This window comes from Trachemys scripta, chromosome 7, assembly GCF_013100865.1.
Source record: "Trachemys scripta elegans isolate TJP31775 chromosome 7, CAS_Tse_1.0, whole genome shotgun sequence".
Classification (NCBI taxonomy): domain Eukaryota; kingdom Metazoa; phylum Chordata; order Testudines; family Emydidae; genus Trachemys; species Trachemys scripta.
The window spans coordinates 2003986-2031406 of NC_048304.1; the positions used below are offsets into that span (position 1 = coordinate 2003986).

Sequence of the window (27421 nt, forward strand, 5' to 3'; positions counted from 1 at the left end):
CATCAGTCCAACTGTTCACTGGGCAGAAAGATCCCTTCCTGACCACTGCAGGTGACCGGTTGTAGCCCTGAAGCATGAGATTTGATTACAGTTATTCTCATAATGCAGAACTGCAAGGGTTATGAGCACGCTGAGGGCAGTGCAGAGCTTCCTGGCCTCCCCGTAGCCCATGAAGGTAGGGAACGAACAGGGGGAGTCATAGGATTCCCACATTCCAATGCCACCATGATATCCAGCCCCCGCCCACCCGCAAATGCTTTCAAATTTCAAATTTCTCCTAGAAGCTGGGTTAAAGTGTATACTTAAAAAAGAGATCAAAACTTGTCTCAAAGACTCCAAGTGACCACCTCCCCAGCAAGTTGTTCCAATGTTTAATCCCCCTCCTTGCTAGGAAATGGCATCTTATTTCAAGGTTGAATTGATCTAACTTCGACTTCCAGCCACTAGATTTTGTTCTGCCTTTGTCAGCAAGGCTGAAAAGCCCCCTGGTCTCTGATCTCTTTTCTTGGAAACAACGTGGGAGGATTTAAACTGTTAAAATCACTTTTAGTAACTCAAGAAGCAGAAGCTGAAGCAATTTCTTCCCAAGTGGTGGTGTGCACTTCTTGTTTTGAGACAGACAGGAAAATGAAATGCCTGATATTGACATTACTGCCTTCACCTCAACATGTGCCTTATTAATGTAATAGAGCAGCAGGCTGAAAGCGTAGACATTTGCTATGGCTTCAGAGCCGGTGTAGTACCATCGCCTACAGGTTTTAAAGCAGCAATCAGACACCGGTGTAAGTTGGCTAGGGATTTGAAAACAGCCAGTTGGCTGGTGCTGTCCTGGAGCTGGGATCAGTCCATCTGCCGGATTCAGTCGGAAATGCCTTCTGCCAGCCAAACAGGAATGTATTGTTAAATAAGGCTCGATGTGGACGTGGTTCTGACTTCAGCGCACTGCTAATCCATCTTCTTTGGGACGCAGCCCTCCATTTCCAGGACTTCGGGCCAGCCGTCATATTTGTTTTTTGCCGCTTCATTTTTTAAGTGCTTTGGAGGAGGGAAAAAGAAATAAAGCAGAGGGGTTTGGCATGGCAGAAGGGAATGTCAGATTTACAAGACGACAGATAATCAGTATAATGTGGGTATAATGTCATCTTCCCTACATGCATTGTCAGCACGGCTTGGAACATGGATGTTCAGCCCTGCAGCACAGAGCTCTACCACTTGAGCTAAAGGAGAAGCTCCATTAGCTGGTAGCGGTAGTAGGCTGTTGTCCTTTAGTGGCCCTGCCATTTAGTTAGTGAATTGTATATGCAAGATGAAGGGTACATTTTCAGCAGACAGTGCAGAGAACTGCTCCTAGTGTAGAAAGTTCAGGTGCTGTCCATTCACCACGTAGGGTATAAAGATGATGCCATTACAGAATTATTAACCCAGTTCTGACTCTATACATTTTTGCCCACACATGTGAAAGCAGCGCCAGTGTGTGCTGGAAGGAACAGCAGTGGCTCCCGGCTCCCGTCCGCCTGTGCAGACTGTATGTGCGGGAGCAGCACACAGCTGCGTGGAGAGGGGAATACAGAGGAGACAGTCATGCCTTGGGGCACTCGGGACCGGTCTCTGCTCCTGCACAGCTCCGGTCACTGCAAGGCCCGGGCAGCGGCTTGCCAATCAGCGGCTTTGGGTACTGCTGGAATTAGGACAGAAGCATTTTGCCTCACACTTTCCCTATGGGCCTGGCTTCTCCAGTGCTGAACAGAGCCCCGCTGGCGTTCAGCCCTGCGCCTGGTCTCAGTGTGGGACACAGGAATTGGGCAGCAGAAGGGGACGTTTGAGTTCCATTTGCATGCGAGGCCCGGCGGGTTCCCCCGTTCCGTGCGGCTGTGCAGCAGTGCAAGGGAAGGGAGTGCAAGCTCCCGCGTGTGCCACATGTTCTCGCTGAACTACAGCCGGAGCTGGGCACTTTTTCAAAAGAATTTGTCCGAGTCAGACGAATACCAGCAGGAGACAGGGCAGTCTGAATGGTACCAGCTCAGGCAGAAGCGGCCCGAATACGAACCAAGGTCACAGGCTTACTCTTGGGGGAGAGGGGAAAATACCTGTTCATAGGGGCTTTTATCCTTGAGCCCTTTCGCGCCTACGAAAGTCCAGTTGTCTCGGAAGGCCAGCTTGCTCGCGTGACTACTTCCCAGGTCGGTGAATAACGTCCGCGCTTCATCGGTCAGCCTAAGAAACAGGGAAAACGGGAGAGCTGGGCGGCAGCTCCCTCACCCTCTCCAGGGAAGCCCGCACTGCCCTGCGAGTCAGGGTCTGGATCGGTGCGACATGCTCATCAGCGTAGCGCGGAGCCTTCCCGTTGGGCATTAGGCAACATGACGAACGTCTGTCACCTATTTGTTCCTTCACCGTCTCCTCCGGGGAAAAGTGTGTGCAGGGGAGTGCTGGGTTTGGAGTTTTTAAAACCATATCGTTATAAGGTTTATAATGATTGGGTAATACACCTGTTATATGTTTGTTATAGACGGCAGGTCTTGCACTTGGGGCAGAAGGGGGGAGGCTCGTGATGGTCCGTAGCTCCTGGGGGACTTCGTTGGACATTCAGTGCAGCTTTCTGAGCACGGGTGTAATGCGTAATGTGTTCTCCGCCTGACACATGCTGTGATGTGTTCTCCGCCTGACACATGGTGTGATATGTTCTCCACCTGACACATGGTGTAATGTGTTCTCTGCCTGACACATGGTGTGATGTGTTCTCCGCCTGACACATGGCGTAATGTGTTCTCCGCCTGACACATGGTGTGATGTGTTCTCCGCCTGACACATGGCATAATGTGTTCTCCGCCTGACACATGGTGTGATATGTTCTCTGCCTGACACATGGCATAATGTGTTCTCTGCCTGACACATGGCGTGATGTGTTTCCCCCCTGACACATGGCGTAATGTGTTCTCCCCCTGACATATGGTGTGATGTGTTCTCCACCTGACACATGGTGTAATGCGTAATGTGTTCTCTCCCTGACACATGGTGTAATGTGTTCTCTCCCTGACACATGGCATAATGTGTTCTCCCCCTGACATATGGTGTGATGTGTTCTCCAACTGACATATGGTGTGATGTGTTCTCCAACTGACACATGGTGTAATGCGTAATGTGTTCTCCTCCGACACATGGTGTAATGTGTTCTCCCCCTGACACATGGCGTGATGTGTTCTCCCCCTGACACATGGTGTAATGTGTTCTCCCCCTGACACATGGCGTGATGTGTTCTCCCCCTGACACATGGTGACTGGCAAGCAGACAGCTGCATTCTGCATCATCTGATGCTTCTGAATGGTATGAAGGGGTAGCTCCCTGTAGAGCACATTATCCTAATCCAGTTCTGATTGCAATGCAAGGACTGTCTGTATAGACTTGGGGTCTGATCCTGCTACCCCGGAACCGAACAAGAGATTTGCCATTGACTCTGTGGGTGAAGGACTGGCCCTTGGAAATCAAACATCACCTCCTTGGATTGTACTTACTTTGTTGCTGGGTCATCGTAGGAGGCAACTATCACTATGGTGCCACTTTCGATGGCTTTCAGGAAGTCCAGTAGCAGCTTGATATCTGGTAAAGAAAAGAAAATCAACAGAGACATTCTGCTAACAGACCTGGTACCAGGGCCGTCCGGGGGGTGGGGGGGGGCAAGGGGGAGCAAGTGGGGCAATTTGTATTCTATAGTATTGCAACTTATTTTTATGGAAGGGGCCCCCGAAATTGCTTTGCCCCAGGCCCCCTGAATCCTCTGGGCGGCCCTGCCTGGTACCCAGCCACAACCAGTTTCCCAACAGATGTTGTACAGGGATAGGGTGAAATTCACCCCAGCATAAGCACTGTACCCCCTACGGTCCTGGGAGAGCCCTCAGCGTGAATTGCAGAGGAGAATTTCATCCTGTTGTATCAACCAGGCAAGGTACGAACAAACTTAACAGGACTTTATTTTTACAGTGGAAACCTCTTTACCAAGAAGCTGCTGCACCCTCTGTAACTCTCACTCAGTCTCTTCAACTCCTCCCCACTCTTTAAGAACATAAGAAGATAAGAACGGCCGTACCGGGTCAGACCAAAGGTCCATCTAGCCCAGTATCCTGTCTACTGACAGTGGCCAATGCCAGGTGCCCCAGAGGGAGTGGACCAACAGGCAATGATCAAGTGATCTCTCTCCTGCCATCCATCTCCATCCTCTGACATACAGAGGCTAGGGACACCATTCCTTACCCATCCTGGCTAATAGCCATTAATGGACTTAACCACCATGAATTTATCCAGTTCTCTTTTAAATGCTGTTATAGTCCTAGCCTTCACAACCTCCTCAGGTAAGGAGTTCCACAAGTTGACTGCGCTGCGTGAAGAAGAACTTCCTTGTATTTGTTTTAAACCTGCTGCCTATTAATTTTATTTGGTGACCCCCAGTTCTTGTATTATGGGAATAAGTAAATAACTTTTCCTTATCCACTTTCTCCACATCACTCATGATTTTATATACCTCTATCATATCCCCCCTTAGTCTCCTCTTTTCCAAACTGAAGAGTCCTAGCCTCTTTAATCTCTCCTCATATGGGACCCGTTCCAAACCCCTAATCACTTTAGTTGCCCTTTTCTAGTGCCAGTATATCATTTTTTAGATGAGGAGACCACATCTGTACGCAGTATTCGAGATGTGGGCGTACCATCGATTTATATAAGGGCAATAATATATTCTCAGTCTTATTCTCTATCCCCTTTTTAATGATCCCTAACATCCTGTTTGCTTTTTTGACCGCCTCTGCACACTATGTGGACATCTTCAGAGAACTATCCATGATGACTCCAAGATCCTTCCTGTTTCCTGTCCTTTCAGACTCCCAGCAGCCAGTGCTCCCAGTTCTGATAATCACATGCAGCATCTAAACACCACACACCCATAGAGTACAACAGCATTTTCCAAGTCAGACTGAATTCGCAGCACATTGACGTTAAGAGAACAGACCTGTTTCAGACAATAGACAGCCATGTAACTTCCACACAATTACACTTGCCCGGCATAACATGCAGACAGGTTTCATTTAATCATGCTTTATGTTAGAAAAATATTGCACAGAGATCTTACTGCAATGAACCTGAAGTTGTTTGACTAGCTACTCGGATCCTGAGGTCCTGACCATATGGAAAGGCTATGGTTTTTGAAAGATGGTGTCTGAATTCCACTAATAATTTCCTTTTCAATTATTCTCCTTTGGGTTTCCCTTGTGAGCCAAAGCAGCCCATTTCTGTAAAGTATTATTTATAGTTTTCCTATCCAACCTGCTTTAAATCAAAGTTCATCACACAGCATCGTTTCGGCTAATTAATAAAATACCGCCTTGCTGCTCAATCAGCTAAAAGCGATTGGGCTAAACGCATTAGGATCAAAGACAACTGCCCCCCCTCACATACCCACTGGGCTGTTCCATGGAGTGGGTTAATGACTGGGCCTCAGACACACAACAACTGCGCACAGAATGTTCTGCCTTGAGGAAAACCAGCTGAAAATTAATTTCTCCACATTTCCGGGTAGGATCGGAGCAGGTGCCAAACGCCCCCTCAGCGCCTTTTCTCTTCAATGGGTTCGAAGACACTCAGCAATTTGCAGAAGGTCCCTTGCACTTTTCAGGATTGGGCCCTTTGCACCATGGTGCAGAGCTATTTTCTCCCACTACCCTGGCATGGAAAGCCGTCTTTGCCAGCAGAACCGATGGAAGCCGGCATCTATGGTTACTGTGGAATTCCATTTCCCTAGCATGAGTCTGGTGGTAGCAATGGAAATTAAGATTAATGGCACATGGAACATCGAGGTGCATGTTTGAGACCCTAGTTAGCGACATCAAGTTGGTGCAGATTAGCTGGCCCCCTGTGACTCCACTGCAACCATTACCGGTACCTACTCTGGTCACCTGAGATTCTTCAGTGTAAGGGTCTGTCTAGGGACCTCGCCGAAAACTGCAACGTCTTTAGCTCTTGAGCAGGACGGGTCTAATCCTGTACGCTGCTGAGCACCCAGACGTCCAGGAGGGCTGAGGGGAGACACCGAGCCCTTACCCCCCGAGAGTGATAGGCATCCAATGCAGAAGGCCAGAAACAAGCCCGAACAGCCAGTTAAAGCCCCTCTGAGTGGTGCCTGTCCCTAGTGCTGTCTCCCCGCACAGTGTGAATTGCCCTCGCAGAGCGTAAGTGACTTGTCCCTCTGTTATTTCCACATTGCTTTAAAATTAAACACCTCAGCTGGTGTAACCTGGTGCATCTCCACGGTTGTTAACATTCCTACGCTGATTGACACCAGCTGAGGGTCTGGCCCCACAGTGCCCACTCCTGCCATCTGCTGGCTGCAATAGGGTAGTAGCGGTGTACCTGTATGCAGAATTTGGTGTCTCGGATACTGACAGGTGGAATAACCATGTTTGAAAGCAAATAGTGCGGTGGCAGTTAAGTGATTTCCCCCCATTGGACTGCAGGTTGGGGTCTCTGGCTGGAAGACACTGAGCAATGGCGTTCCTGACAGAGAACAGATCCTTTGGGATTCAGCCTACAACCTACGGATGAGCTTTCTTACCGCGCTAACAACACGGACTCTGCGCTTTGTGATCGGCCAACTGCTAGAGACATGTCTCAGAAGGGCTGGCATCTGGGCACTGCAGTGTCTACATGACACAAAACGTGGGCCCAGTGCTGTCCCGTTCACTCACAAGAGTCATCCCATTCAAACCAGCAGAATAATTCATGTGAGCAGAGCGAGGGGGGTTTCTATAGGAAGATAAAGACTGTTTTTTAAACATGCTTTTAGCTGGATGTGATTAATGCAGAAAGCGACTTAGCCTCCATACATTGAATCTGTAATTTACTCTGTGATAGGAGGGGAAGAAAACAGGCGACATAAACAAGATTGTCAAACCCCAGTGTTCACAAACCATGAGTCAGGTCTCATTGGTTTAATAATCATAAGGCTTTAAAAATAATAAAGTTGGATCTTTTTATGTGCTTTGTCTATCAAGACATCTGGGGGCACGTTTTCAAGCTTTTCTCCACAGCCATGAGGGCCAGAAATGTCCTTTTTAAAAAAAATAAATAAACCCCGAGAGTCTCACATAATAACATGATTCCAGGCATAGGGGCTTTAAGGAAAACACCAAAAGAAATAGCAAGAGTTGGCAGCACTGCTTAGGTCCACTTCATTTTACTAGTGAGTAAACACAGAGGAGAAGGTAGAAGGAGCTAGTTATCAATACTGCTCGCAATGCTCTGGAAGCACTGGTAGATGCTGAGTGTTTAGTGAAAGCAAAGCCCTACCTCCAGAATACATGTCGAAGAAGTCTGTTTTCATGAGCTGGCCGTTTGTTCCTAAAGGTGGCAAATGAAATAGAGCAATTACTTTCTATAACGTAAGCGTTGCGACAGAAATGCCTTGTTTAGTCCTGTTCAGCTCATGTATCCAGTGGACTATGTGCAGAATGGCTCCTTGGTGCAATCCTGCACTTTGTAAAGGACACGCTGCCTATGACTGGAGCGATGGGATCAGCACAACCATCTAGTAGTCGGGAAAGGATCTAGTGCTGATGAGTGAGCGGAGCTGCTAAAATAAGTGACACCCGGCTGAATGGCCATCAGTTCATTTTAGGTCCCAGTCCAACAAAAGGGACCAACTAGAACAGATCCTTGTGCCACAGAGGACACCCAATGGGGCTCCAGAACGGTCTGAGCTGGGGGCACCGATTGCAGGACTGGGACCATAATGTGGAATGAAAACATGAACTCAGGCAATGGCAGCACCCCCGATCTGAGGGAGATGGCCCGAGCTGCCAAAGGGAGAAATGACAGCGGCAGAAGGAAAGCGGGGAGTGCTGATCTCACACAATTCTGTTAGGAAAAGCTCAGTGGGGATTGTCCCAGGCCTGCTTGAGCGATTCCTAGGAATTATTAAGTGCAAAATTCACAGCCCGCAGAGTCCGTCAATCTGCAGAGATGCTGCTAATAAATGACAGGGAAGGTTCTCAGTACGTTGGAGGAATGCAAGGTTCCCTAAGACCAACCCCCTACGTTAAACCCTTGGCCTCCTCACTGGACCCACTTCTGCTCTGACACCCATGCGACCCCCTGACATGTGTGGGGCTAGGGGGACATGTGGGCAGATTTTGACCATCTGTGGTGTCTGTAGCCAGGCTCGTGCTGTCTCCATCTCTGTCTTTATCACACCGCTGCCCACTCTCCCAGTCGGGCAGCAACAAACTAGACCAGGCGGGAACTGAAGGCTCTTGGACAGTCTAACCACCCTGGCAGAGTAACAGTGATGCCCCCGGGGTCTCTCTTTCTACCTGAGACACCTTTTGTCAGATTGACTTCAAGATGCCGAGCTGAGCTCCCATTGGGGGGGATGGCAGCCGGAGCTGGGCCCTTTCCCTGAAATGCTGACCGGAGAATTCAGTTCTCGGGTTGAGGACAGCCAGTCAGTGCAGAGACAAAGCTACGGTGCCTTTTATTGTCTGCCCCAGTGGCTTATGCCCCAGCTCCTGCTACATGGGCTCCTAAGGGGGTGCCGTGTAATGTCCAGCAGTAGGAGAGACTCAGGGCAAACCTACTGATACCCGAGCGCTTCCATTAACTCTGCCTGGGCGCTGCTTGCTTAGCCTGCTTTCCTCCCCGCGGGGGAGCCGCCTGGTTAAAGCTCTGTGCTTTTAGTGGGGTTGTTATTTATGTGGGAGCTCTGAACCTCCCAGCCGTGTTCTCATTACCAGTATCTTTCTGGAGACTGGCAGGACGAGGGAGTTGGCTCTGTTCAGTGCCCAGCCAGCAGGGTGGGTCTGCGTTTCTGGGGCTTGTGCCAAATTTGACATCGCGCCAGTGATTTTGCCCACTCTGGGAAACTCAGCAGGGGGTGCTGGGACTAACAGGGAGAGTCCAAAGAAAAGCTACATGGCCAGGGAGGTTTACTCCAGGAATCAATATGTTTTTGGTCAGCAGCCAGTAAGGGGCCAAACCCTGAGATCCCTGCCCCAGCAAGACTAGATGAAAACGGAGTGAACGCTGTTCACCTGGAGTTTGCCTGACGAAGGACTTCTGGAGTGGGCCCAATAGAGTGTTACTTAAGGCTCTGCCATGCAAGCGCCAGATCTGCGGCTGGTGTGAGCTGAAGTCATTGGACCTGGGCTGACCTCCACGAGCTGGGATAGTTGCTGGGCAAGCATTAGTTAATTAAATAGGTAACTAGCTATAAACCTAGAGCCCCAGGAGTCATTACTGATCTCACTGATACAATCATTTCCCTCCCATTGCCGCAGTCACTCATGGAGATAAGTAGCTGCTCAAATGCATCGAAATGGCCGGCGCTTGCAGCCCTGCTGTCGGCGATCTTCCCACTGCAGTCGGTGCGGGACAGGGCACCCTGTGTACAAAGGAGAATGATTTCCACTCTGAGAACTCACCGTTTACTAGTGCGATGTTTAACCCTCTGCCAACGTTGTTCTTCACGCCACTCATGATACTGGAAATAAAGCACAGAGAATCAAACGGCAAGTAGCTTCCTGCTAGCAATGTCCGTCCAAAGGGACGAGTCCCGCATGGCCGTTCGAAAAGGGCATCTGCGGGGTTCGTTTTAGGCCAGCTGCAATAGTCATGAACATAGCAGCAGGGAGGCCTATTGTCAAAGGATTTTCAACCTCATTTATACCTATGCCTGTCACCATTGTTACCCAGCAGTTTTTTCTTCCCCTGTTCTGTGAGCAGGCGCTTTTCCCCGCTGGTTCCCAAGCACAGCCCACCTACTGAGTAGGGTCCAAACTTGTCCCTTGCCTGAGTCTGCCTTTATCAAGCAAAGAAATTAACAACATAACAAAGAGCGGCTGAATCCCTCTCCCCAGGCTTGGCTGCTGCTAAGGTTCCTCCCTCAAGGCTGCTCAGCCCACCCCCCATGTCCTCTCCCAAGAGAGTCCCTCCTACCTCCAGTGTAATATGGCCTTTTGGGTCAGTACTTACATCGTATTTTCAAAGCACATAGAAGGCCCAACAACATTGGCTGCTCCACTCGAGATTTTAAATGCAAAAGTGTTTTCGGGACAACTTTTGTGATTACCACACTTGTTTTGCAGGGGCTGGGTCTCTGAAGGGAATGAAGAGCAGACTGTAAATTGTACGGCCTTGCACAGGCAGCCTTTGGACATTTCTTAACATAGGTAATCTGGCGAGGGTTTGAAATACATGGGCCAAATCCTGAGGGGACTGACTCAGTTTCTCTAGACACCAGAGGGCGTTTGCATCTAACCTGAGCAGAGATTTCAGAGTTTGGGGCACTGGGTGAAATCATCCTTGCACAGTTGTAGGGGGGGGGGGCATCCCCGTGGCAGAGCACCACTGGAGTTTATTGTTCTGATATTGGCATGCAACTCTTTTGGGCAGAAAAGGGTGTCTGAAATAACTGCAGCATCTCTAAGGAAAGAGACGGGCTGGGGTAAGCTCCAGTAGCCAGTGAAATGGAGGTCGCTGAGGAAAAGGCTCGTTTAGCTGAGTCCTTTTGACGGTTTAACGTGGGATCGGTGTATCTGGAGGGGGTGAATCAGGCAGGGCCTCGCGCAGGCTTGTATGATGCTTGTTCAGAGTGAATCGTTTGTAATCGTTAGCCGAGGGCAGCGTCCAGAAGGGGTTTGCTTCCCTCCCCCAGCGGCTGTCTCAACAGGCAGGCGAGTCACAGACACAGCATGTCCGTCGAGCAGAGGCTGTTGCTATCACTGCGATTGTCATGAACTGTCCTGCAGGGGCACCTGGGACCATTCTGAGCATCTCTAGTCTAACTTCCGGCATCGCATGGGCCAGACAACCTCGCCCAGGGATTCCCACGTCCAGCCCAGCACTTCGGTGTGAGCTAGAGTGCAAAGACACCCAGCCTGGAGTTAGTGCGTGTGGGACGGCTCGCCTAGGAGGGGGGCACTTGACAGCAATAAGGGGGGCAGAACTGGGGCCTTGGTGTGAATCTTTGGCAACAAGTCAGGCCCCGGGTTTGAACTCCTGGTCCCACTGGAGTCACCGGAGAAACTCCCAGGCACTTCAGCGGGGCAGGATTTCACCCCTTGCTTTGCCTCCCTCGTTCTGCCAGCACTTCTCAGAGCTCTGTGCGGCTGCCATGAGAACGGCGCACTAGTATACTCACTGGGCAGGTCGGGATCAGAACCTGGGGAGACACAAACAGCAGTGTTAACCTCTGAAACCCTCCGCCCCTTTGCCGAGCCGAAAGAGGGATTGGGCAGCAAAGGAAGCCATTGGAGGAGGAAGGCGGGGGTCTGGCTAAACAAAGCCCAACCCAAAGTTCTGGATTAACGGGGCCGGCTGGGGAGACCCACTTCATAGAAATACGTCCATGAGTGTAAATGAGAAAAGATGATTAATCCTGGAATAACTGACCGGATGCCCTGGACGCAGAGCCAGTGCGGGCAGGGGCAAACATCTGTGCCCCAAGCCGGAATGTCTACACTGCTCCTTATAGCCCTGCAGTGCCAGCCCCGCAAGCCCCAATCAGTTTACCCAGGCTCTGAGACTTGCTGTCACGGGTCTTTTCCTGCTGGGCGGACGTGCCCTATGTGCCACTCCCATGGCCCATGGCCCCGCTGTGGGCATTACATGATGCAGAGTTGGAGGACTCGGTGCAGGTGATCTAGATGGGCAAGCAGAGTGGCGAGCCCGCTGTCCACACAGACCCACTGCAGAGATGGATGCGAAATCTTACAAGGCAAATCATGCGCCCCAAGTAAATGGGCTCCGTGGAGGGGACGGGGGGCAGAATACCTTGTCCAGCCAGAGGCAGGACCACGGCGGCTGATAGGATCAGTATCGCTACAGATCCCATGGAGCCCCCTATTTCCTCAAAAGGGAAGCCTCCGACGTATTCCAGATTGGCCCCAGCTGTCCTGCTAAATCACCGTACCCAGCCAGCTCCGCAGACTGACGACCTTCCAGCCGGTGTTGAAATACGTCTGTACAAAGAGCCAGGCGGTGCCCAGCGAAAACAGCACGGTCACTATCCGGATCAGCCCTGCAATGGGAGCAGAGAATAGCGGGGTAAGTCGCAGCGCTCTGGAGAGGGGAGCAGCACAGCCACCCACCAGGGCCAGGGGGAGCTCATTTCCTGCTGCTTGCCGGGGACCCTGGGTCACTCTCCGAGAAGGAAGCGAGTCCCTGGTAGAATTCTCCTCCAACCTTTGGCGAAGTAAAACGTGACTCTCTTTCTTTAGTTTCCCAAGAGCCCCCCCTGTAGTCAGAGCCAGGGGGGCAGACCCCTGACCCCACGCAGAGCCCCTTTGATGTGGTCCTGCACTGGTGTAGACATCCACCCCCGTGGAGCCGGGGCCCAAGTTGGGGTTAGGTAGGCCACAGCATTGGGGGTTAGGTAGGCCACCAGCACCGATGTTTGGTTGTGCCTGCCCTCCACGTCCCTGGCCCTAGAGCACGGTGCTGCAGAGGGCTGGCCAAGCAGCGTTCACCAGCCAGTCCCCATGCAGCCGCAGAGGGAGAAGGCAAGAGAAGAGACAAGCAATACCCCCGACAGCTACGTGGGGAGAAGAGCAGATACTGCCAAATCCCCTACGGCAGAGGGGCAGGAAGGTGGGGAAGGGAGTTCTGCTTATCCCCCCTGAGGTGAAGGGATGGGGGGGCTGTAAAGGTGGGGTGCTCTGGCAATAGCAATGTCACGATATGTGGGTTCTACTTAGCTATGAGCCCGAACCACAACGTCTAGAGCCAACCCTCTCCAGAGCTCGGGGGTGTTCAGAGCTCGGGGCACGGCCCTCACAAGCTCCAGTGGGTTTGCTTAATGGGGTCTGCATGTAGCAAGAGATCGAGTGGTGAGTGCACGAGACTGGGAGTCATGTTCTGCCACTGGCCCACTGTGCGACTCTGGGCAAGCTGCTTGGTCTCCCCGTGCCTCAGTTTCCCCATTCTTACATACAAATAATATGCGCATCATGGGGCTTAGCCTGAGTTCCTGAGGCTGGGTTCGGTTCACTGGGTGGAGCTGCTGGTCTGTGCTATGAGGAGGTCAGTCTAGATCATCAGAATGTCTCTTCTGGCCTTAAAAATCTTTGGTTCTATTAATGCACGTTTCTATAGTGCTTTGAGGTCCGTGGGCGAAAGATGCTACATAACTGCAAAGCATCACCCACGTTCTTCTCTGTCTTAGAGAAAACCTGAGGCGTTCAAAAGCCAAGTCCTGCTTGAGTTCCCAGAGCTGGGAGGCTCCTGACCCCCGCAACTAGTGACTAGCTCTCATTGAACAGCTGTTCAGATCAATCTGACTGGGGTTTGGTTTTAAAGCAATGGTCAGTGGAGCACAATGCGCTTTCCCTGCCTTGGAAACATGATTGCAGAAAACATTGATATTGCATGTGAATGGCGCTTCTGGAAAAGAACCTCTCCACGGTCACCTCTTCCCCAGTCTGGAGATTTCATTGGAAAAAGGACAATAGACTGAACTGTATAAAAGTTATTAAAAACAAGGCTGCACACTTATTGACATGTAGATCCTTTTAGCCCCCTCCGGCTGAATACGGTCATGTAGAGTCTTCCTGCGAAGGAGAAACAGGCCCAACGAATAGGAACAAAGAGCATTTTTAATAATCATTATAAAAGACAAATATCCTCCGGCCTCTTACCTGTCAACCTCATTGTAGCGCTCAGGGACAGCGGAATCTGGGCTCTAATCAACGCTCACAGCTCAACCTGCTGAAACAGAAAAAGTATCTGAAAATGTAACTGTCCTCCAGAAGCAATAGATGAGTGTTAGATTAAAGATCTTAATTGCTACGGTAACGCTACTGGAGTATTTTTGCAACAAGACGTCACACCAAAGCAGCATCCCATTATATATATTTACACACAGACTTGATTCAGCTGTGATGGCTCTTCTGGAGCTATTGCAAGTCATTTTTATAATGTTCAGAATTTTTATAATTTTGGGCTCAATTATATGAGACTAGCTTACACTGTTTGAAACTTACTTCATTTTTCAGACCACCCCTGGCTACTTGCCACTTATTCTTTGAACCTGCCAGTAATGTTTTATGTTCTACTTCAAAATGGATCCATTTTTTTTCTATCTGTTGATGATTAGAATAAGAATAATGAGTTTTAAAATTACTTGAAAATAGTATAGCACATTCTTCATTACAGAATATTTCAAATCACCGTTTTGTTGCATTTCATAGCTGGATAATGCAAAGTGCATTTCTAATCCTAAGGGGTGCTAACCACCAGGTGGGGACATGGCAAGATTTGGCCTTGAACAGTTTAGGGAAAGTTTACTGTCACAAATCAATACCATCAAAGAAACCACAATATTTGAATAACTGAAAACAGTAACAAGCAAATATTACATACTCATGTAGATCTCCATTCTTTGCATCACATATTCGATACTTTTTTTTTGGCTACCCACCAAATGGGGCCTATACCTATAAGAAGTTATTAAAGTTCATTAGGATCATTTCTACTGTAAATAAAGACACAGGACCAAATTCGATTCTTACTTGCCCTGGGGTGACACCAGAAGTCTGCCAAGTTCTTTGGATTTGCAGTGGAGTGACTAAGATCAGTGTTTGTCCCCGACGATGAGATTATCTAGCCTTACTGAAACACAAGTCCCATTGGCTTTTCTGGGAGTTTTGCCTACGTAGGGATTGAGCATGGTCTATCTGTCTACTCCTATAAGCCCTCACTACCATTCTCTTTGAGCACCTTCAGTCCACAATGAATGGGATTGTCTGGCTTGTCTATTCCAAAGCTAACCCCTTATCAGTGGTAAAAGGAAGCCTGAAAGGGGCCATTTACCTCCTGTGCTGCCGCCTATCCCCATCCTGCTGCTTCTGATCTGACACACACAATGCAGGTGACTGTGGAGGACGGATCCCTCACCTCAATTCCTGCTTTACCACTTGTGGTTGCTCTGGAGCTGGGAGGCTAATTTTAACTGCTTGACACATGCCCCCAGCTCTGCTTTAAAGGAGCAAATGCTACTTTTGTGAGCTCTTCCTTGGAAAATGTCATACCCGAGCTGTGGTAGGTTCCGTGTCTCCTGTCTGACGGGCACATAATGACCGCTGCTGCCAGGCTGGGGGGGAAGGAGAGTGCGTTTCTTTTTTATGTAAAGAGGGAAGAAAAAAGATCCTTCCCTCCAGTCACTCCCTTTTCTCCACTGACCCACCCATAACCTGATTGACAGGTCATGTAATCATTGGGCCAAAGAGTTAATGGCAAACCGGATCTTTCATTTCCTGCTCAGACTCGGACAATGGTTCCATAGTTGCTCAAGGGCTGAGCGTTACCTCAGTCCTCAGGCTGGTACTGCAAGTGTTTCCAACCCCCCAAAGTGGGTGTGGAGGGGCCTGGCCTGGCCCCTCTCTCTGCACCCCACAGAGGGGCATGCATGCCCCGAGTGCAAGGCAGTGAGCGTCCAGAGACGCTGTGGTTCCTTGAAGCTCGTTGCCTCTCTGGCCTCCACTGCCCACCTCCCAACGTGGCTCTGTGCCTACAAGGCGCCGTCCAGCCCTCGGAGCATGTATGAAATGATTTTGTTTGCATCCCAACATGCTTTTTTAAGAGCTGGTGGTGCCTCCCAGAAACCAGCCTGTCCAGGACTCCACCCCCTGGGCCTTTGGCGAAGATCTAGAGATAGGTCCTTTAAAGGCCAAAGCTGCATTCCTGCAGGAGATCAGTGGGGGGCTGGAGTGCCCCACCAATGCACAATCGGATCTCAGAGAAGGAACTTCTGTATTGCCCAGGGAGAGTGGAGATGCGCTGGAGGGAAAGAGAAGCCCTGCCTTCTTGGCCCAGCTATGAGCCCAGAGCCCCCGGCCAGCTGAGTGCCTTACCCACAAGACCTTGCCTTTAGGATGGGCAAGTTCTTATATTCTTAGCAAATTACTGCCCCTTCTGCCCACTCTGTCCCTCCCCAAGTCTCTGCTAAGCCAAAGGGTTTCAACCCAGTTACAAGGCTGTATTGGTTTTACTTTTAGTTGATGCGACTATTGAAGCATGCCAAGGAAGAGTTAATGACACTGTGCTTACTAGCCCAAGCCATGATGTGGGACAAAAGATTGGCCTTTTCGTTAGCCGCATTTTCAAGGAGCTCCAACGCTCGCTCTGCATGTGGTTGCCTCACATCTAGGTTTATTATTAACATGATAAATATTTGTTAAGCAATGTATTGGCAGTTAGCAGCACCGTGGGGCTTTCTGACCCCAGAAGCCCTTATTTACAAGAGATAATATTCTGGAAGTTAATTTACTCCAGTGAAATATTGTTCATGCCCCAGCCACTGGCCTTGATTATATGAATCAAGGAAAACAGGGGCCAAAGTCACAATTTTTTTCTTTTCAGCCAGTATCGAGGTTGTAGGTGTTTCTCTGGATTGGCGTTAATGTCGGAGACACATTCCTCTCTACAGCTTCAACCTTCAAGGAAAGAAAAAGGAGGAAATTCCATCCTGACTTGTTTTAATGGAGTCCTGTTATAATGGGAGAAACCAAGAAACTGGAGAACTGCCCCCATAGATCCATCTCTGATTCCCAGTAATCGCTAGACAATGGAAACTGAAGAGACTTTGCCAGATTTTAGCTGGCTGCCTATTCTTAGCATGTCCACAGGATGAGCCATTAGCTGAGGTCCAGCCATTTAGGACCATTTACAATCATCTAGTTCAGTGGCTCTCAAACGTCATTGCACCGTGACCCCCTTCGGACAACAAAATACTGCACAACCCCAGGAGGGCGGACCAAAGCGTGAGCCTGCCTGAGCCCTGCCACCCTGGGCCGGGGGGCTGAAGCCGAAGACCGAGCTCTGTTACCCCAGGAGGTGTGGGCCCCAGCAAGTCTAATGTCAGCCCTGGCGACCCCATTAAAATGGGGTCGTGACTAACAGTTTGAGAACCGCTGATGCAGAACCTCCGGCATCTCACAGGCAGCAAAACTGCAGCCAGTGCTTCCTGCATCCAGCCCAGCACCATGTGCTTGACTAGAGCACAGAGATGTCTGAACTGGATGCTGGAGAATTTGGAACAGAAAGACAAAGCTCAACAATTCCTTGGGTTCCCTGGCTAGAACTGCTGGTCCCTGACCAAAGGCTGGTAGTTTGGTCAGATTGCTGAAAGCCTGAAACAAACCTCTCAGCCTGTCTTCTGCACCGCTGTTAACGTCAGCACACTTTCACCCAGCTAATTATCTGGGATCTCGAGCTCCAAGGGCCAAGGCTTAACCTCACGAATAGTCCTGCTTTTCACCGGGAGCCGCACGGATTTCAAACGCACCCAGGAGCTGGCTGGGTCAAGCCCTTTTGGCGAAGCATAGGGTACTTGCCAATGGACAGCTCTAAGGATCTCAGTGGCAACCACCGCATGTGCCGGGGAGTTACCAGTCTAGGCAGCCAGACCGGCCCCTCTCCAGAATGGCTCCGTTCGTGGGAGCCCTCCTGCTCGGTCTGCCAGTGGCGATAAACTGGCGCACGAGATCAGAACCAGGCCTGCACTGCAGCTGCCAGCCACAGCCAAGCCCGGAAGAGGAAAAGGGGGTTATGGGGCAGAAGTGTCAGCCCGAGCTGTCCAGCTCCTTCTCTTCTGTCTTGGAGCCTCAATCCATTGCTCTGGCACTTGGCCCAGCTGTCTGCAGTTCACTGGGCAGCCGCACAGGTCCCCGGCACGCAGGAGAATGAGACCGATCCAGTGTCCCAGGAATAGCACCTAGGCCTGGAGACTGCTACGGGCACCATGAACGGTCAGACCTGCTCTGCAGGGCCTACGCCGCTTTCAGTCTCTGGCTTGCAGCTCCTCGCTCTCCCCCCGACTCCACTTCAGCCATGTCTGGAAACACAACGTGTGCTTCCTCCACCCTCAGCCTTTCTGAGCTCTGGGCTCCCACCCTGCCCAGCCCATGACTGAGTCACCAGAACTCTGTGTCTACGAAGAGGAGCATGAAGCCAGGGAGTCAGATGGGGTTGGGGGGAGATGACTCCACCCTCCCGGGGCACTGCCAGATTTTGGGCCATGCAGCCTTTTCTGGGACAATGTGGGGGAGGGGGTTCTCCGTGAGGGGAGATTTCCTCTCCCTGCTGTGAGTATTGCCAGAAGCCAGGATGCTGCTGGCACCACTAACATAAAACAGGGGATGGAGCCCTGAAAATCCATGTGCTTGTTTTCACACCAATATCCTTAGCAACGAAAGAAACCAGGAAAGGGAGGTGCAGAAAATATAAGGACGTAGGATGGAAGGGACCTTCTGGGCCATCAAGTTCAATTCCCTGCTGTCACAGGCAACCTTGTCCTTTCATCTTCTTCATAAAATGATCAAGCTCCTTCTTCCAATGAATTAGGAGTTTGGCCCGGGGCAGGAGTGTTTCCAAGGCGGCTTTCCCCCCCCACGTTTCCCCTTTGCACTGGCAGTGGCTTCACACCCAACACAACCCCATTCTAACTGGCCCCAAATCCTACCTGAACAGGAGACGAACCACTCCCAGGAAAATAATCTAGGGAATTGCTTCCTCCCCTTGGCCAGCTGTTATCCCTCACACAAGGTGTATTCATCTCTATTCTTGTTGATTTTGCTGCCAGGTTTGCAGAGAGACAAACAGCATATAAGCCAATAAGTAATACATCTTTCAGCAAATCATTTACTTGTCTGTGCCCTTTGTCTCTGATGTAACCCCAAATGAAACTCATTGGCTCAAATCTGCCCCTGGTGAAATCACCGGCACATCACTGCAATATCCCAGGGACCATTTCATCCCACTATTTCTAAGATGTTCCCTTTTAATTGTATGGATTGATTTTGGAAGATCCACTGAAATGCAATGGAAGAGGAAGCAACTAGCCAGAGAGAGAGAGGAAAGGAAGAAGTTGTGGAAGATGGTGGGGGTGGGGGTGGGGGTGTGAAATGTACAGATTGTTTGGCTAAGCAATTAAAAACCTTTCCCAGAACAAATCGATTTCTTAATAAACATTATCCAGGCAACACTTTTCCTCCTTTACAGGACTCCTGGCAGACACTGACGTTAAAGGAAACTACCTGTTAGAATAGATCTTGGATCTTTCCAAGATATTGTTTGCAGCAATCAGTCCTTTGGAAGAGAAATGTCATGAAATGTGCATATTCTTAGAGAGGGGTTCAGAGTGTCAGCACTTTCCAGTTTATGAACGTTCACATTCTCCTCTCAATAGTGAAGAAAAACTCAGGTTAGCGTCCCAAGGAAAACACCGCTTTCTCTTCTTTCCTTTTCATTTCGCTGCTGCACTTTTCTCTCTCTCCTGGCAGGCTGATGACCTCAGCTCAGCAACCCGGCTTTAGATACACGCTCACACCCACGCTCATGGCATTAGACATTTCTAGCTACTGAGCAGACTGAAACATGGAAGACAAGGATTTTCCCTTCAAAGAAATCAAAAGAAAAGTAGCACAGACAAAAGACAGACCCAAATCCTGAATTGTCTCTCACATTCACTGTGCAGCTTTGGAAAAAATGAGGCCAGCTCCTCAACTGATGTAAATCAGCAATGCTCCATTGATTTTAATGCAGCCGTGCCAATTTCCCCCTGCTGAGGATCCGACACCGGGCCTTCTAGCTGAACAGATAGATGCAATTTGCTTTGAAACGATCATTGTTATGCTCAGAGCGTTTGCAAAATGTATTTGTTTTTGACTTCAGAAATACCTGGCAGTTCAGAGACGCAGGCAGGTGAGTGAGCCTGTGTTCAGGCCTTAATTGTGTATTAAAGAGGAGGCAGCCTCCCCTCCAGCGTCACCACCACTGCTCTCTGGGTGGTCAGTTTAAACCTTTTTCCTTCTTGCAAGTCAAGGAGGGGGGATGCAATCTTGCTTGGCAGAAGTGTGAAAACCCTGGCTGACAAATGGGTCTCTAAGGAGACTTCCTGGCCCAATCAATCCCAGGCTCTTCTGAGTTGCAGAATGCCGAGGAGGTTAAATACTGATATTTGTATGGCAAAACCGAACCAAATGCATCGAAACTAATTTGATAAGAGGGCTGGGGCTGGATTGTTTTATAATGACAGGGAACAAATGTATTTTTACCTGTGATAAGGGTGGGGGCTAATGTGATTAGCTGGGCTAGTCCATAGGCAAATGCTACCTGCTAGATGGCTTTTTTTAAATATATATATTGTTCAGCTCATAAAGATGTTTGGCCAAAGGCTTACGAGATGTGAGTCATTTGAAGAATTTACAGCGGTGGTAGGTAAATAGTTACTCAGTGAACAGTGTCAGGGTTGAAGGCCCAGGTCGGAGCCAAGCAGCTAGATTCACAGCTGGCGTAAGTCAGCACAGCTCTAGTGGAAGTCAATGGACCAGTGCCCGCCCGCTCCAGCTGAGTGTCTGGCCCAGAGCTGGGAAAGGGTCTGGAAGCCAAACAAGTGTAGCCCACTGCACTCTCTGTGGCTTGCCTGGAGTAAGGAGCAGGCAGTGTGAAGGCTCCTGGAGGTGGCAAGGGCGAAGGCTCAGAGGCCACCAGGGTCCACACCACAGCGATGATGGCCTGGCTCCGTCCCTGCACACAGCACAGTGGAGTTTTAGGTTGGCCCTGCCCCTCTCTTAGTTGTTGTGGGCTGGTCCTGAAAGGTGAGGCTGATGAGTGAGGGAATTCCTGCCCCTCTAGAGCAGGGCCTGGGTACTAACGTGCCCCAGAAGATGCAGGTGCCTCTGGTGAATTTGGGGCCCGAACGTGGCAGGAACCCCTCCTGCTGTGGGGCAGCCCTGTTAACCAGAGCTATTCTAAATACGCCTCTTCCCAGGAACTCGCCTGGATGGGCTTGGTCCCAGCCCCGTCTCACCTGGTTTAGCACCCTGCTCACCCTGGTGCCCGCTGTGCTGGAGAACTGCTCACAGGGAGACTCGCGCTGGACAATGCATCTGGGACCCACTGATCCCTATGGGGTGATGGGGCCATTGAGGAAATGGGGCACGGGCCGTGGCTTCCAGTACCACCTGCTCTGCTGTGTTCTCTCTGCGCTGGGTCCAGTTGCTCCTTCTTGCTGTTCCTCTCCTACCCTGATGGGGCTGGTCAGCTGGTTCAGTGAAGAAGGGGTCGGCAGGCAGGGCCTAGGAGGATCGCCTGCAAGTGACAGGACTCAACGGAAGGTCCGCCATGTCCCACTAGACAGCTATCCCCAGCTCAATGCATTGGGCTAGACCTTGACTTCCACTGACTCCAGCTGGAGCTACGCGATTCCCAGCGGCTGAGAATGTGGCTATTGTCTTCTCCTTGATTTTCAGCCTTTGGTCCAGTTTCAGTGCCCATCACGGAGCCAAGACCCAAACCACCATGAACGCAGCCTCACCGTGCGTTTCATCAAGCCCTGCAGCGGGGCCTGGAGGTAAATTAAAGCTACGTCAGTCCCTCCAGGAGCTCAACGGGATTCACAAAAAGACCGGACAGTTCTATGGATACCAAGCATACTCAGAATTAGAACGGTACGTGCTAAAAAACCCTCCCGCGTCAGGGATCAGACATGAAACCTGACGCTCCAGGCATAAGCCAGCCACTAATTACTGGGGCTTGGGAGGGAATTTTCCCTGGCAGCAGATTTCTCCCGGAGCTGTCTGCTGCAGGGTTCTTGCACCTTCCTGTGAAACAGCTAGTGCTGGCCACCGTCAGAGACCAGCTACTGGCCTAAGTGACCCTTGGCTCTGACCCAATCTGGCAGCTGCTGTGTTCCTCTGGCGCCCGCACCCACCCTCCAAGACCTGCCCTAAGTTGATCAGGCTTGGGGCTAAAGCAGGAGGCAGGTCAATTGGAAGAACCTGTTCTACTGCAATTCCTCAGCACAGCCACCGATTTCTGCAGGCTGAGAAAACAAATATCAAAGAGCAACGAACACAGAGAGGAGGAAATGAAGAGGTGGGAAACCAAGGCAAACAGAGAGATAAAGGACTCTGACGCACAGTGTTGGCACACTGCAGGTGGCTCTCACACCTACCCTGCCCTTTGTCTGGGCCAGGCGGTACACTGCTGCTGTGACCGCACTGAGCTCTTGGACCAATGTGACAGGCAGCCGAGGGGCCAGGGTCGCTCTGGACAGCTGCAGATTCTAGAATGGCCATGAAGATGGCGAGTAAAGAGCAGCATACAGCAGGCTGGTGGTTACAAAGATGCAGGGCCAGACTGCTTCCCCCTCCCTGGCATCAGTTAGAGCAGGCTCAGAGGTCCTCTCATTCATGCCCAGTTGCCTGAGGCCTCCAGGCTCAGACCAGCCAGAGAGCTGTGGCTTTGCAACCTGCTCTCCTCCCCTGTCGTGTAAGGGGCATGTGTGTGTGTGTGTGTGTGTGTGTGTGTGTGTGGGGAGGGGTTTGTCAGAGGGCGACTGTGCTATGTTTATGCTCCACTGTGCTGAGTCCAGAGATTCATCGATTCCCAGGCCACTGTGATCGTCTCCTCAGACCTCCTGCATCGCACAGGCCAGAGACCTGCGCCCCGTAAGCCCGAGAGCCGACCTGTTCAAAACATTCCCAATCCTGATTGAAACTTTGCCAGTGATGGAGAATCCACCACTACCCTGGGGAAATTGTTCCAGTGGTTAATTCCCGTCACTGTTAACAATGGACACCTTATTTCCAGTCTGAATTTCTCTAGCTTCACCTTCCAGCCCTTGGATCAAGTCTTTCTCTGCAAGACTGAAGAGGCCATTGTAGATACACCTCTACCCCGATATAACGCGACCCGATATAACACGAATTCAGATATAACGCGGTAAAGCAGCACTCCGGGGGGGGGCAGGGTTGCGCGCTCCGGCGGCTCAAAGCAAGTTCGATATAACGCGGTTTCACCTATAACGCAGTAAGATTTTTTGGCTCCCAAGGACAGCGTTATATCAGGATAGAGGTGTACTTGTAGACTGTGATCAAGTCACCTCTTAACCTTCTCTTCGCTAAATAGACTGAGCTCCTTGAGTCTATCATTATAAGGCAGGTTTTCTAATCCTTTAATCATTCTTGTGGCTCTTCTTTGGACCCTGTCCAATTTCTCAACATCCTTTGTGAATTGTGGACACCAGAACTGGACAGAGTATTCCAACAGCGGCCGTAGCAGTGCCAAATACCGAGGTACAGTAACCTCTCTACTCCTATTGAAGAGTCCCATGTTTATGCATCCAGGGATCACATAGCCCTTTGGCCCCTGCATTGCAAATGGAACTCATGTTCGGCTGATTATCCCTAAAGCTTTTTCACGGTCACTGCTTTCCCGGGTAGAATCCCGCACTGTGTAAGTACGGCCGCAGGCTTTGTGCCACTAAGGACCCAGAGTCAATGACTCAAGGAGCCCTAACTCTCAGCAGGGCCAAACCAGGAGCTGAAACTGGCTCCCAGATGTTCTTGCACACCTGGCTCAGCTGTGCACCAGTGGGGAGGAGAACCAAACCCAACAGACGATGTTGGCAGTCCTCGTTGTTAACAACAGCCCTGTTGAGAACTGCCTGCACCGGGGATGAATTTAAAATCAGCTAATGAAAATAATAAAATGTGTGGATACATCGGCCCCAAAGCCTCTCCTACAGCACATCGGAGTCAGATCAGCATTAAAGAGTCTGCGTTGAAGCTTGCACAGATCTACAGTTTACAGACCTATTTGCTTTATGTACAGCTATGATCAGCTCAGCTCTGGGGTTTTTGAACAAGAATATTAAAAGATTTCGCTTGTCGGACAGTGAAGAGTTCATTATTATCCAGCCTGTGAGAGCTAAACATGATCTGCACTAAACCTGATCATTACATGGGTACCTTGTCTTCTTCGACTCCTCCTGTTTCTCTTTGCCTGTTTCCTTGTCGTGTGCTGAAATTGTGAGCTGTCTGTTACATGTGTGTACAGCACACAGTACTAGGAGGGCCTGACCCAGAAGGATCTCTTCAGGTGCTATCAAAAAACAACCAATCAATACTCAGCAATAACAACTGGCCCTTCGACTATTAGCCACAGCATTTGGCGCTGGTACTAAAAAAAGTCCTGTTTCTTTCAGAAATACATCTAGCAATATTCTGATATCGGTAAATGATAGACGTTTGGCACAGAACACACATCAGACAACAGGTTCTATCGCCAGTTCGTCAATGGACACGCAGAAACTGAAACTGCTCAGGGCTTTAAAACTAACTATTGCCATAAACAGTGTTGTACAAGTAACCCTGACTGGAAAATTTTCTTTTGGAAAAGCAGATACATAGAACTAAAGAAGGGTAAGAACAGAGAGAGGAGTAGAAAGAAGGAAACCTGGCCCCAGGTTATAGACTGTAAAAAGTACACCAGCTAATCCGATTTCTCTCGCAACTTCCCCATGTTATAAGAAAGGATAATAAATAAATATGTGTCCCAAATGGTTGCTATTAGCTGTGTTTTATTTTACACCCAGCTACTGAAATCACCCTTGCTTGAGCCAGATTTAATTGTAAAGAACATCTACAATGGTAACCAAAAGAAAGGACAAAAATCTATTATTTTAGTTATACTTAAAAACCCCTTTTTCCAGGCATTTCCAGGCATTTTTCCAGCCACACAAAGGTATCAGAGCTCGTTTGTGGACTGAATTCAAATGTACATACCAGGGAAACCGTCCGACAGGCCTCTTCACTCGGAAGGCTGCGTTCCAAATGGGGTATTGTCAGAGAGAGGACAGGACACCTTCTGACAAACGCTTGTAAGTCTAGTGATCCACTGGGTTGAGTCCATGGTATAGCCCAGCCCCTCTGTGAATCACCGCAAACACCTTCCGTGTGCATTGTGCTGCTGGTCTAGTAAAATGTTAAATCAACTACACACAGCTCAGCGGCTCAGAACAAACCACAAGAACAAGGAAGTCTGTGAGGTTATTCACATGGAAGCTCAGCTCTGCATTGATAAAAAAATCCGTGTGCACACAAAGGGATCAGTCATAATGATCTTGCTCAAACGTGGCTAATTCCTTTGTTTAGTTCATTTCCTCCTTTTGGCCTTTTATTCATACTTAGCTGGTCTCCACCCCATTTCTTTCTCAGCATATAAACACAGGAAGATGCAGGACCTATCCCAGAATCTCATGTGCCTCTTTACTGCTCAGTTTTAAAGTAATTCACATAGCAATTGCAACAGATGAGAGATATGAGCATGTACCTGCCAGTACATAAATATTACTACTGAAGTCATTGGGCTACTTGCCTAAGTAAAACTTTGCAGGGTCAGGCCCCAAATTACGGCAGAGAAATAAAGCAACATTTTCTCTGTGAGACGCTCCGTGACTTTATAATGTAGTTGAACCAGTGTTCAAGTGGGGGCTAAGTTAGTGTGAGGGGGTGATCTAATTTACACCATCGTCCACCCTCGGAGCTTGGCCCCCCGTGCAGGGAGCACGTGTGGAGTTTGTTACATAGGAAATAAGACGTACCAGGGGAGCAAACAATGTCAAAGGGACGGCTGAGACAACATTCAAGTCTGATGCAGTTGTTGGGGAAAAAAAACTGATCATCAAGGCCGCAAAATAAAAAGCACCTCAAAATACAACAGGCAAAATTACCAACCAGTTTTGTTTTGTTTTTTACTGATTTATAAGCATGATATTAGACTTGGAGCAAAAAGTCCCCCTGAATTAAGCACTGGAATAAATTGCCCAGGGAGGTTGTGGAATCTCCAACACTGGAGGTTTTTAAGAGCAGGTTAGACAAACACCTGTCAGGGATGGTCTAGATCAGAGGTGGGCAAACTACGGCTCCGGGCCACATCCAGCCCCCAGCCCCTCCCCTGCTGTTCCCCCTCCCCCGCAGTCTTAGCTCCTCCTGCCGCAGGTGCAGTGCTCTGGGCAGCGGGGCTGTGAGCTCCTGGGGCAGCGCAGCTGCAGAGCCGGGGCCTGACCCAGTGCTCAGTGCTGCGTGGTGGCGTGGATGGCTCCAGCCGGTCTCCTGTCCTGGTGCTCTAGACAGCGCGGCTCTAGCGTCGCCAGCCACCAGTGCTCCAGGCAGCGCGGTAAGGGGGCGGGAGCAGTGGGGGTTGGATAGATGGCAGGGGGTTCGGGGTGGTGGTCAGGGGGTGGGGGTGTGGATAGGGGTTGGGGTCAGAGGGGGGGGGACAGGGGGGGGGTTGAATGGATGCAGGGGTCCTGGGGGGCAGTCAGGAAGGAGGGGGGGTTGGATGGGGCAGTGGGGGGCAGTCAGCAGGGGTTCTGGGAGCAATCAGGGAGAAGAAGTGGTTGGATGGGGAAGGGGGAGCAGTCAGGAAGGAGAGGGGGGGTTGGATGGGATGGCAGGTGGAAGTCAGGCGTGGGGGTTCTGGGGGCGGTCAGGGAACAGGGAGCAGGGGTGTGTGGATGGGGCAGGAGTCCCAGGGGAGGCCGTCAGGGGGCGAGATGTGGGGGGAGGGGGAGCGGGGGCCGGGCCACACCTGGCTGTTTGGGGAGGCACAGCCTCCCCTAACCGGCCCTCCATACAATTTCCGAAACCCGATGCGGCCCTCAGGCCAAAAAGTTTGCCTGTCCCTGGTCTAGGTAATACTTAGTCCTGCGTTGCCTGCAGGGGGCTGGACTAGATGCCCTCTCGAGTCGCTTCCAGTCCTACGATTCTATGAAGACGCAGTTTGGAAAAGATAATAAAATGCTGACATTAAGGTCAGGTCGTATTGTTCCCATAACTCTCCTATTCTTATTTAATAGCAATTAAAGGTTCTGATGATCCACCTGCACTGAACGATGACATCAAAACGTAAAGGAAATGGCTGAATGGTAGAAAATAAAGGCTGTGTTTAATGCTGGTGAAATGCTAATGATTTATAACAACATAGACTGGAGCATGAAAAACAAATTATGAAAGTTTGGGGTGAATGTACAACTGGGTATGCGTCATGTTACATAAGGTTGATTGGAAGAAATCTAATGACTGTGTAATATGGAAAGAAATAAGAATCCAAGGGAGCAAGGCCCAACTCAGGGAAATAGCAGACCAGAGACTGCAGGAAAACACCAGCTCAGAGGCCAGAGACCATCATGAAGTTCAGGAGAACTTCCCAGTCCCCCAGAACTCGGTTACTTGAACTCCTACCTGCTCCATCTTATTTGTTTATGGTCTTTCATATTATGTGATCAGAAACTATAAGGGACAATAATTCTGTCTGAAAATTTATGAATAAAGGTGAAAATTGACCAAGCCTAAATTGGGTGGCCTCATGATGCAGTTCCCAACCTTACACAGTTGGGTAAGAAAGATGCTGTGGGCATCACGGACAGTGTGTCAGCCTTAATTTGGACTTTGTTACCGTTCCTTCTTTTGTGCCACTTTTCGTCTGAGTCGAACATCATTTGGTGTCTTTAGTTACAGAAATCTGTAAGGAAGGTGTCCTTGGATGGTGTCAAGGCTGTATCCCCACTTTGAACTTTAGGGTACAAATGTAGGGGACT

General features: G+C 50.0%; 1 protein-coding gene across 1 annotated transcript; it reads right to left on the reverse strand.

The window, feature by feature from the left end:
* Window positions 1–344: 344 nt before the first annotated feature.
* Window positions 345–24938, reverse strand: FAM3D (FAM3 metabolism regulating signaling molecule D). The gene is made up of 10 exons (XM_034777619.1): window positions 24606–24938; window positions 13674–13743; window positions 11951–12058; window positions 11180–11200; window positions 10012–10135; window positions 9462–9520; window positions 7333–7383; window positions 3513–3597; window positions 2088–2214; window positions 345–1035 (listed from the first exon to the last, which is right to left on the reverse strand). The coding sequence occupies exons 2-10, from the start codon at window positions 13684–13686 to the stop codon at window positions 946–948; spliced, it is 678 nt and encodes a 225-aa protein (XP_034633510.1). The 5' UTR covers window positions 13687–13743; window positions 24606–24938; the 3' UTR covers window positions 345–945.
* Window positions 24939–27421: the final 2483 nt, after the last annotated feature.

Bases quoted from the DNA above. Each gene is read 5' to 3' on its own strand.
- FAM3D (XM_034777619.1), bottom strand. The intron at 10,136-11,179 runs GTGAGTATACTA...CATTCCCTTCAG, and splicing joins TTCTGATCCCGACCTGCCCA to AGACCCAGCCCCTGCAAAAC. The intron at 7,384-9,461 runs GTGAGTTCTCAG...TGCCACCTTTAG, and splicing joins AAACATCGCACTAGTAAACG to GAACAAACGGCCAGCTCATG.